This window comes from Opisthocomus hoazin, chromosome 22 (assembly GCF_030867145.1).
Source record: "Opisthocomus hoazin isolate bOpiHoa1 chromosome 22, bOpiHoa1.hap1, whole genome shotgun sequence".
In the NCBI taxonomy this organism is placed as follows: domain Eukaryota; kingdom Metazoa; phylum Chordata; class Aves; order Opisthocomiformes; family Opisthocomidae; genus Opisthocomus; species Opisthocomus hoazin.
In genome coordinates, this window is record NC_134435.1 from 10,404,506 (window position 1) to 10,415,079 (window position 10,574).

Genomic DNA, 10,574 nt, shown 5'->3' on the forward strand with positions numbered 1-10,574 from the left:
AATGTCCGTCTCTGGCTGCTGGGAACGTACCTGGGAGCTCTGCAGTGCTGGACAGGAGGTGGGGAAGCTGGGAAGGTGAGGAAGGGCCTTGGGTGCTGCCAGTTGTTTGGGTTTGGCAGAAACCAGCCACACCAGCACCTTTTGCTGGGCAGTGGGATGGGCAGAGCCGGGCAGGGGGGCCGCACGCTGGGCTCAGAACCTGGCTCTGGAGCCCTGGGTGGGAGCAGCAGCCGTGCAGCGGTGCCTGGCCCAGGCAGCTCGTGCTGGGAGCGGACAGGCGCTGCGACCTCCGAGGGGTGATAGAGACGCCCGCCAGCTCCCATGGGAGACCCCTGCCAGCGCTGGGCAGGGGGCTCCTCCATCACCAGCCTGGCCGCCTGGTCCGGCCGCTGAGTGAAACGGTGCCGTGCTGCTGCAGAGCGGAGGGTGCTTGGGCTGGCTGACAGAAGGCGCCGTGTGTGGGACTGCTCTGCGCGGGCTCCGGGGTCTTGGCATGCGTTCTGGGTGCTGCTGCCTCCTCCAGCTGGGCAGACCCCGCTGAGCAGCCGGTGCCCCTGCGTTCAGCCCCGTCACCAGTGCTGGCACCAGGCCCTCCGTGCTTCCTGGCCCCCTTCTGTCCTCATCCCCTGCCTGGCGCTTCCCGGAGCAGTCGCTTTGCCGGGTGTCTGCAGATGTCCCTGCAGAAGCTGTCGCCATCCCAGGAAGCCGAACGACTCCGGGGACATGGCTGCTCCGGGGAGGAGTTGCCGGGATGAGGGAGGCAAAAGCGTCAGAGCCAAGTGTGGGGGTTGGGTACCATGGAGGGGCAGCGGGATGGGATGTCTGGAGAGATCTGGTGCCGTCTGCTCTCCGTGCTGCTCCAGAGCCGGGTGAGGAGCCTGGGGCTCTGTGGACCAGGGCGGGTGGGGGGCTGCCTCCCGAGGAAGGGGTCGAGGTGGCGGTGCAGGGCGGTGAGGATCAGGCCGTGCTGCTTTGCATCATCCGAGGCGCAGGCAGGCCCAGCATCTGCTCCTCCCCAGCTCGGGGCCTGTCCTCGCCCCAGGGCGACGTGGGGACGCGCTGCCGAGAGCTCCCAGTGGCCTCTCCATCCTGGTGGCCTCACAGCAGTGCTGGTATCCAGCATGAAGCTTGCAGGCGGGCTCGGACACACCGTGCACTGCTCCGGCGGTGTTCTGGGACACGTCTCTCTCTGCGGTCGGCTGGAGGGAGATGTTGGCCCAGCAGCCCTGCTCCTGTCTCTCCATCGCGCAGGTCTGGGCTCGGCCACCTGTATGCCAGCCGCTTACCGGTGCCTGAGCCGCAGCCAGGGCTGGCGGAGGCAGATCAAAGTGTTTCTCCGCACCGTTCAAAATAGATGACACAGTTTCGGGCAGGTTTCACTAAAACGCAAATGTGCAGAAACAGAGAGCATATGGGCACCTCGCACCTCGCTCAGCGCTGAAGGCTCCTCTCCCGCTGCCTGGCAGCTATTTCTCAGCTCTGCTCGCAGCCCCCTCATCCTCCGGTTGCTTTTGTGGAAGAGGTGCCGTGCTGGAGACCCGGCTGCCTTTCATAGCCCTGAATGTGACTCGGAGGTCGCTCGGCTCCGTTCTCCCCCCACGCACTTCGTTATTAGCACTGGCCCAGCGGGAAGAGACGAGGTTTTTCCCCCGTCGCCTTTCTGCAGATGGATTAACACCCTGCCTGCTGTCCCGGGAGCCCTGCGGAGCCGAGCTGGAGGCCTCCCGGCGTTCCCGTGCTCTCAGCAACCCTGAGGAGGGGGTCAGGATGCTCGGGGGCAGAGAGAACCCGTGCAGTCCCAGCCCTGCCCCTCTGCGACCCCCCTTTTGGGGCCCAAACTGCTGGCAGCGAGGCCGCGCGGGGGCTGCCGCAGGCATGGCAATCGGCTGGCTCTTGTTGCCAGGTTGCTTTAAACCGAGTGGTGCCCAGAGCGGTTTGCTGGCGGCCGCGTGAAATCGCCGTAGCATCGTGATGTGGGGGGAACCGGGGGGCTGAGGCGAGCGGAGAGGGGGGCTGGGGAAAAGCTGACGGGAGGCAGGGGCATCTCTGCTCGAGGAACTGGGCATCCCTGGCCGCCGGAGTGCCCCGGGCAAGGCCGAGCCCCGGGCCCCGCGGGAGCGGCCATCGCAGGGAGACGTGCTCGGGGCAGCGCAGCCGCGGTGCAGACGTGGCGGCAGCCAGCGGGGCAGGCGGGAAGGAGGGGTGCGGCTCTGACCAGCACCCACCGAGGTCAGCCCGGCATCACCGCAGCCTGCCCGGACCGAGGCCCCGGCGGGATGCCGTTGCTGCCTGCCGCCGCGGGCACGCACCGGTCCCGTGGGCTGCCGGGGGTGCCCTGCTCGTGGCAGACGGCCGGGGCATTGCAGGCACACCCGTGATGCCAGCGGGTTGGGAAATGGCACTGGTGTGAAGGGCCCCCCTGCTCAGAGCCCACGTGTCCGGCCACTCCACAGCCGGGCAGCGGAAAGGAGCAACGGGGAACGGGGAGGCCGGGGACAGGGGGAGCGGTTGCGTGCCTTGGCACCGCACCGAGGAGAAGGCGAGCGTGTGAGCCCGGCGAGCAGGGACCGGGGACAGCGTGTGCGTGTGGGTGAGCGCTGGCAGCACAGCTTGAGGACTCTGGCGAGCGGCGGCGGGGGGAGCTGGCAGCGAGCGGGGCCCTGGTGTGCGAGCGTCCCTGAACCCCGGCTGGGGACGGCGCGGGTGCAGCCCTCCCTGGGGAGAGACGGGCGCCGTGCACGGACGGAGCGGGGCTGCCGCAGGCGTCCCGCTCCCCGAGGCGGCCGGGTTGACCAAGGTCCCTGCTCCCAGCGGGGAGGGGACTGAGGTGGCAGTGGGTGGCGGGTGACAACAGCGGCTCCCACCCAGGGCCGTGGCAGGGCTGATGCAGAGGGATGAAGCGCGTCGCGCTGCGGGGACTCCAGCCCGCGGAGCCTCCGGCCGCTCTCGCCCACCCGTGGGTGCCGGGGAGGGGGGGGGGGGCATGGGGCTGTCCTGCCAGAGGAGGGGTTGGTGCGAGGGGTGCTCGGCGCTGCACGCAGCCGCCCCGCCCCGGCTCCCCTCCCTCCTCCTCCTTCCTCCTCCCTCCTCCTCCTCCTCCTCCTCCCGCGATTTGCCGGTGCCGGCTCCGCCCGCTGCCCGCGCTGCCGCGGCCGAGGGGCGCGTTCAAACGCGGCGAGGGAAGGCGAGGGGCGAGGAGACGAGCGGGGACCGCCGCCGGCATGGTGAGTGCGGGCCTGCTGCGGGGCTCCGTCCCCCTCTCCTTCCCCGGGGCTCTCCGCCATGCGGGGCTTTGGCCCGGGTTGCGGCGCGCTCGGTCGGGGACCGACCCCCCCCCCTCCCCCCGCCTTTTCCGTGCCGGAAATTCCGGCCGGGCTCGGCGGGGGCTGCGGGGAGGCGCGGGGGGGGGGGCTGCGGGGAGGCGGGCGCGCCCGCCTCCCCGCAGCTCCCCCCCCCCCCGCAAAGGATGGGAAGGGGTTTGTGGCCGGGTAGGGCTGGGACCGGCTCTCATCCTCCCTCCACCCGGGAAGGAGCCAGGCTGGCCGGACCGGTGTTTTGCCGCCCGGGGCTGGGTGGGTTTTGACGCCCTTCCCGCCGCAGTGCAGGACACCTTCGGCTTCCCCCGGCCTTTCCCAAAAACCTCCCACCAAACCTGACCCCCCCCACTTCCTCGGCTCGACTGGGAGCCGTTGCGGGGCTCGGCCGAGCTGATCCTGGGTCGATGCCTCGGTGCCGGGGGGGGGGTAGATGCTGCCAGCTTCCCGCCCCCCCCCCCCGGGGACATCCCTGTCCCCCATCCCCGTGCCCACCAGTGGTATCAGACAGCCCCCAGAAGGTCCGTCCCCGCAGCCCTTCGTGGGGTGCCGATGCCCGGAGCAGGTGCTGGGCTGACTGGAGGGAGGTGACAGCGCAGGCCGGGAGCTGTCGGACAGGTTTGTGCGTGGCAGCAATTAAAAGCGGGGTGTTTGTTTACCCGGCGCGCGGGTGCTGAGAACCAGGGCAGCTTCCTGGGTGTAACCCGGCCTGCGAGCCCTCGGCGAGGCTGGGAGCTCGCCCCTGCCACACTCGCTGTGTCCCCACTGCCCACGAAGGGCTGCGAGAGCCGTCGTCCCCAGCGGTGGGGAGCCGAAGGCATCCTCGTGCCCTTCCTCCCGCAGCCACCTGCACGGGAAGCCGCATTGTCCCGTCCGCATCCTGCCCCTTCCCGCCGTGTCCGGCCACGGGCTGCCCCGCATGCACGCAGCAGCTGGGCTGCGGCCGCTCCGTCCCTGCCCGACGCTGGGGTGGGAGAACCTGCGGATGGAGCAGGGCCACGGGCAGAGCTTGGGGACTCGCCCTGCGTGGCGTGGGAGCCCGTGCTGTGCGGGAAGGCTCCCTGTGGGGCCCGACGCTGCGCACCCTGGGAGGCTGAGCCGATGACCCCACGACTGAGCATCCCCAGGGCTGTTTTGGGGAGGGCTCCGGAGAGTGTCCGGTCCCTCAGGTCCCGGCAGGGTGGCTCGGTGCCGCGGGGCCGGCGCTGGCGCCAGGCCCAGGCAGGTGCTGCCGGCTCCCGAACTCGCCCGCCTGGCTGGGCGGCAGGTGCCTGTTTTGGTGGCGGCCCGGCCGCGGGCGGGAGGTGGGGCTGGGTGTGGGAGGGAGGTGCTGCGCCATGCTACGCGCTCGGCTCCCCGCTCCCCTCGGGAGCTGCCGGGGACCTGGTGGGTCTCTCCCAGCACCAGGAGCCCAGGTCGGTCCTTGGGGCCAGCTGGGAAACGGGGTGCCGTGGCGGGGGGGCGGTTTGAAGTCCTACCTTGCTGACTTTGTCTCTCCTTCGGCAGTGCTGGTACCGGGCTTTTCTCTAATTCTCCATGGCAGCAGCACAGGGTCCTGTGACCTGTGAGCCCGACACCCGCGTCCTCAGCACCTACTTCTCCTCGGAGCCTGTCGGCATTGTCGGCAGCATGGGCAGCGTGGGCAGCCTGGTGGAGAAGCAGGATCTGTCCCCCCTGGAGCTGCGGGCCCCGCTGGGGGGCTCGCGGGGGCTTCGGCAGCCCGACGGCTTGCTGCGGAAAGGCCCGAGCCAGCGGGAGCTCTTCGGCTACCTGCACGGGGCCAAGAAGGAGACACGGTCGGAGCGGAAGCACCAGACGTCGGGTGCCTGCTACAAGCGGGACTACGAGAGCGACCGTGAGAACCGGTCCCCCGAGCGCTACTCCCGGGAGCATCACCGTGGGGCCGACTTCTCCAAGAGCTCCCTGCCCGAGAGGGGCCGCTTTGACAAGGTGAGGCTGTGGGTGTGGGTGCCGTGCTGGGCCCCAAAATACGTTCTGCTCTGCGTGAGGATGGGGCTGGAGCAGAATGGTCTGTGCCAGGGAGGAGATGTGGGGGTTCCAGGATGTCCAGGGATATGGCACTGGGAGCGAGCGGGTTCTCCCTGGCCCCGGGTGCCTGTGTGTGGTGGTGGGGTCTGTTGGGCTCATCCTGACCCCGCTCCTGTTTTTCAGTGCCGTATCAGGCCCACGGCCTTCAAGGCGGTGGCTGGGAAGGGGCTGGTCTCCATGCAGGGCCTGTCCTCGTCCAAGGGGCAGAAGCTGTCCAAGAGCAACGGGAGCCTGCACACGCTGCTGTCGCAGAGCAGCACGGCGGCCTCGCAGCACGGCCCGCTCCGCACCCACCTGCTCCACGCCATCAGCCTGGATGAAGCCTCCGACTCCAGCCACAACTCCATCCAGAGCTTCCCTTCCTACGGCTCCCGCCTCAAGCCAGCCCAGAACCAGTTCAGCGCCTCCATGGGCCACATCAACCACATAGGGGGCTCCTTGGACAGGGTCTCCCGGAGCCCCAGGGACCCTCTGGCCCCTGAGAAGGTGCCCCTGTCCTGCAAAAGCATGGCCACGCTGAGCCGGCTGCAGAGCCCTGGGGAGCCCCCGCCGCCCTACGAGTTCACCTACTCGCTGGAGGACGCGGTGAAGCAGCTGGAGGACCGGCTGCAGGAGACGGGAGGAGAGCTGCGGCAGCTCAAGAGGAGCCTTAGCGAGACCGAAGACCCCTTCACGCAGGTGAGCCGTGGGGCTGGCTGTGTGCTGGGTGCCCTGGGCAGGGGTGTGGGGCCACGGTGCCTGGGTGGAGAGAGCTGTGAAGGAGCTGATGTCCTGCTGTGGTGGGCGATGGCCTGGGAATGTCCAAGCGCAGGAGGACCCATCATCATGGGACCTTCCGGGATCCCTCCCCGGGGCTGCCCTGTGCAGGGGCAGGCCATGGACCCTCACCAGTGTCCACCTGTGCTGGCAGGTGTTTGAGGACAAGCAGCGGCTGTGGCTGGACGAGCTGGAGGATCTGAAGCAGATGTACATGGCCCGGCTGCAGCAGGTGACGCAGCAGGCGCAGCGCGGGCAGCGGGCGCTGCAGCTGCAGCTCTACAAGGCGCAGCAGGAGAAGAAGCGGCTGCAGGAGGAGCTGAGCATGCAGCAGTGCCAGTGCGAGGAGCCCAAGCTCCGGCAGCTGCAGGGCGAGCGCATCAGCCCCAAGCTGGAGGAGACCAAGTGGGAGGTGAGTCCCCTGCCTCCCCTCCCTGTTGCCACCCTCCTGGCCTTGGAGCCAGGACCAGGGCAGCGGTTCCCTGCTCTGATGTCACTTGTGGCTACAGGACCAGGGAGACGAACCAGGTGTGATGCTCATGGTCTCCCAGGGATGCTGTGGTGACAACTTGGGGGTGCTGCCACCCCTGGGGTCCTTCTCCTCCAACCCTTTCTCATGGCTCGCCTGTGCCCTGCAGGTGTGCCAGAAGGCAGCAGAGATCTCCCTGCTGAAGCAGCAGCTCCGGGACACCCAGGAGGAGATGGCTCAGAAGCTGGGTGAGATCTTCAGCCTGAAGACGCAGCTGCGGGAGGCCAAGGCAGAGGTCCAGGCCAGGGACTCCCAGCTGGCACAACTGGCAGACTCCTTCCAGAGCCCCCCGGAGCCTGGCGCCTCGCTGCCGCTGGCCGATGACCCCATGCCGGTGTGCCAGGACTTCCCGGGCTGCGAAACTGATGACTCCAAGTGCCGGGGCCTTCACAGCGAGACAGCGGAGCCCTTGGAGCGGCAGGTGGAGTGGCTGTGGGCAGAGCTGCTGCGGGAGCGGCGCCAGGGCCAGCTGCAGGCGGTGAACTTTGAGCTGGAGAGGAAGACCTGGCAGGAGGAGAAGGAGAAGGTGCTGCGGTACCAGCGGGAGCTCCAGGCCAGCTACATGGAGATGTACCACCGGAGCCAGGCGCTGGAGCGGGAGCTGCGGCAGCTGCGGTCAGAGCCCAGGGATGTCGGAGCCGACTCGCCGTGGATCGAGCGCGTGGAGTCCTCAAAGATCTGAGCGGTGGGATGCTGGTGGGACTGTGAAGAGGGAAGGTCTCTTGCTGCTGCAATGGGACGATCTTGGGGTCTGCACAAGGACCGGCTGCTCAGCGCTGCCCTGGGGAGAAGGACTGATTGCGACAACGGAGGTTTTCCTTCTTGCAGTGCTTCAGGCCCTTCTGGGGGGGTGGGGTGGCTGGAGGGGGGGGGGGTCTTCTGTGCCAGGGTGGGGGTCTTGCATGTGCCCCGTGCTCTGACTCCAGGAGCGTTTGCCCTGTGATTCCTTCTGCCACAGAGGCAGAAACCATTCGCCCTGTGAGACATTCCCTGTCCCTCCTGCTCGGCCACCCCTGTTCCCTGCAATGCAGCAACTTAATGTCTTGCTAAGCAGAGGCTCAAGCCCTGTCCCTGGCCTCGCTGCCTTGCTGTGGGGTTCCAGCAGCTGCTCGCAGTGGCTGCCCTGTCTACAGGGTCCAGGAGCTGGCGGCGTGGCTGTGCCCTGTGCCTGCACCGGTCTATGCGGTGACACCGGGAAAGCAGAGGGAAAAAAGCCCGACAAGTGCTGGGAGGGGGGACAGCTGCCCCAGCACCTCTCTCGGGGGTTTCCATGCCACTGGTAGTGGGGCTACTCTGCCATGGAGGGTGGTCAATGCGGCTTCCCTGCAGGGAGTCCTTGAGCTGAGGGGCAAGGGCCTTGTGCGAGGAGGGATGGAAGCCCGGTGCCCTGCCAGACTGGGAGGCCTTTGGGGGGGAAGAGAGGACTGGGGCGTGTGGGCACCGGGCTGGGGTGCTCCCCAAGCTGGGGAGAGGCTGGGGTGTCCCCGTATCACCCCTCCCGGGGCCAGACCAGGCCGAGCGGCGCCGGAAGGGGCCCCGCTCCGCGCTCCTCGGCCTTTCCTGCAATAAAGGCGGGTTTCACCCCTCCGGCCTCTGCCTTCGCTCTCTCCGGTGCGGCGGGGGGCAGCGGGGCGCTCAGGTCACGCAGGCGGGCGGGCCGGCCTGGGCCCTGCCCCGGTGGTGGGATGGCGGGGAGGCAGGGTCCCGCCGCGCCGGGCTGAGTCACGGCGGAGTCAGGGCCTGCGCGACCGGCCAGGCCTCACTGCCCCTCCCGCCCCCCGGCAGTGGTTTAACCCGGCCAGAAGACCCCGGAGGGGGAAGACACCCCCCCCCCCCCCCCCCCGAAGAGAAATGGTTCGCCCCGCCTGGCTCAGCGACGCCTGGACGTACCGCCCCCACCCAACGGCCGCAGCTCGGGCGCCCCCTGGCGGCATGGCGGTCCGCAGCCGCGCCTCCGCCGGGCCCGGTTCCCCCCAGCTCCCCCGCACAGAGCGCCGGGACCGCGTCCTACGAACCCCGCAAACACCTTTATTGACACACAACCCTCCCCTCCCCAGCGCGCAGCAACCACCGGTCAGTGCCCCCACGCACAGGCGGGCAGCGGGAGGAGGCCCCGCCGCCGGGCCCTCACAGCGGCAGGGGCAGGGCCGCCACCTCCTCCAGGCACTCGTCGTAGGTCTCCTGGTACTCCTCGTGCGGCTTGATCAGGATCACGCAGGTCGGGCGCTTCGAGCCGGTCGCGGCTCCCAGGTCCTGCGGGAAGACAGCGAGGCCGTGGGGCGCTGGGTCCCCCCGAAGAGGGCCGTGATGCCCCGGTCTGGCGCAGGGAAGACACCTCCACCAGCCCCTCCGGACTCGAGATGGGTTTAAGAACCCTTTTCCCAGCTCGTCTCCCACACCCTGGAAGCGCAGCGCCGGGCTGGCACCTGCCCCACGTGCTGCACCCCCTCCTCAGGGTGGGGAGCCCGGCTCTACGGGGCTGCCTGAACCGGGGGTGAAGTCCCCATGGCACCGACCCCCCAGCTTCCAGCCTAGAGGGAGGGGACGTCCCACCAGTACCGCACCCCGGCCAGCGCCTCGGTTCTGCCAGCATCCAGGTCCCAGCTCACAACTAAGCGGGGGAAAACGCATCCCAGCTCCATCCGGCAGCTCCTGCCCCAGCTCCTGCAGGGACTCGGGAAGGGTTCTGTGGTCCCACAGCAGAACGCTCCTGCATCTGCGCCGTGACCGCTGTCCCACTGTGCCACGGCCGAGCAGCGGGTGCTTTACCTGGGCACCAGACCCGCGCCTCCCCAGGAAGGCTCCCGTCACGGCCCAGCCCGGGCGCTGCCCACCGGTTTCCCTTGCACCGGGGGTGGCTGCCCCGGCTGCGCAGCCCCCAGCCCCTTACCGATTTGGAAGGGACGTAGGCGTAGGGAAGGCTCCTGTCCTCGCACATGATGGGGATGTGGCAGTACACATCGATCGGCAGCGTGTCGCCGGCCAGCACCGCGATCCTGCAGGGGGAAACCCGCGTCAGCGGCCGCGCCGGGGCAGCGGGACCGGGGGGCAGCGCGGCCGGGGGGGAGCGCGGCCGGGGGGCAGCGGGGCCACGCTTACCCCTTCTCGCCCTTGTTGATGAACTTCTGGACCTCCTTCACGCCGCGACGGATCTGCTTGTGCTTGGCCGCTGCGACAGAAGCACGGCGTGAGGGGGGCCCGGTGCCGCCCGGCCCGGCCCCCGCCACGCCCCGGTCCCGGTGCCAGCCAGACCTTTCCTGATGCACTTGTAGAGCTTGCGGGTCAGCTTGCGGGAGGCGAGGGGCTGGGCGATGGGGTTCAGGAAGTCGAGCTGCTCCCGGTACGAGCGCTCGGGAGTTCCCTCCGCCTCCGCCGCCGCCTCCGGCTGCTTCTCCCGCGCCATAGCCCGGCCGCCGCACGCCGCCGCTTCCGGGGCACGCGCCGACAGCGAGGCAAGACTGACCGCTGCCAGCCGCTCCTCAGCCAATCGCCAACCCGCCCAGGCGCTGCCCGCCCACCGCGCCGGCCAATGGCGAGCGGCGCCTCCCCGCCCCCGGCTGGGCCGGCCCCGGGCCCATTGCTGCCCCCCCCGCAGTCCCGGGGTCCTCGCTGCCCTCCGCGCCCGGCGCTCGGACACGCGGGACAACGCTTCAGCACAGGCCTTTACCGGGGCGCTGCCCTCCTGGCGCGGGGGCTGCGCGGCCCTCACGGCGGTACCGGGAGCCCCGGCGCGGCGACGCCGCCACGGCACGGGGCAAGCAGCGGCCCCCGGAGCCCTCCCGCGCCGTCCCAGGGCTGGGCCCGGCCGCACCCGCGCTGGTCACGGCTGTCTGCCTTCGCTTTGTCGTCCCAGGGCACTGTTGCTCGGTGCGGGGCTGCGCCGCCGCCACTCTTCCCGGTAGCTTTCCCCTCCGGTGCCCCCCCCC

The 10,574-nt window shown here is 69.8% G+C and overlaps 2 protein-coding genes across 4 annotated transcripts; one reads left to right on the forward strand and one right to left on the reverse strand.

Moving 5' to 3' along the window:
• The first annotated feature begins 3,128 nt into the window (after window positions 1–3,128).
• On the forward strand, window positions 3,129–7,482 carry N4BP3 (NEDD4 binding protein 3). 3 transcript variants are annotated; one of them, XM_075441583.1, is made up of 5 exons: window positions 3,129–3,224; window positions 4,821–5,264; window positions 5,487–6,041; window positions 6,274–6,531; window positions 6,758–7,482. In XM_075441583.1, the coding sequence occupies exons 2-5, from the start codon at window positions 4,851–4,853 to the stop codon at window positions 7,328–7,330; spliced, it is 1,800 nt and encodes a 599-aa protein (XP_075297698.1). In that variant the 5' UTR covers window positions 3,129–3,224; window positions 4,821–4,850; the 3' UTR covers window positions 7,331–7,482. The 3 variants fall into 3 exon arrangements, with proteins under 3 accessions (XP_075297698.1, XP_075297700.1, XP_075297699.1); XM_075441585.1 differs by having other exon boundaries at window positions 5,547–6,041; XM_075441584.1 differs by lacking the exon at window positions 3,129–3,224 and adding an exon at window positions 3,479–3,932.
• A 1,171-nt stretch (window positions 7,483–8,653) lies between these two features.
• NHP2 (NHP2 ribonucleoprotein) lies at window positions 8,654–10,110 on the reverse strand. The gene is made up of 4 exons (XM_075441649.1): window positions 9,901–10,110; window positions 9,748–9,817; window positions 9,539–9,644; window positions 8,654–8,901 (listed from the first exon to the last, which is right to left on the reverse strand). The coding sequence occupies exons 1-4, from the start codon at window positions 10,049–10,051 to the stop codon at window positions 8,776–8,778; spliced, it is 453 nt and encodes a 150-aa protein (XP_075297764.1). The 5' UTR covers window positions 10,052–10,110; the 3' UTR covers window positions 8,654–8,775.
• Window positions 10,111–10,574: the final 464 nt, after the last annotated feature.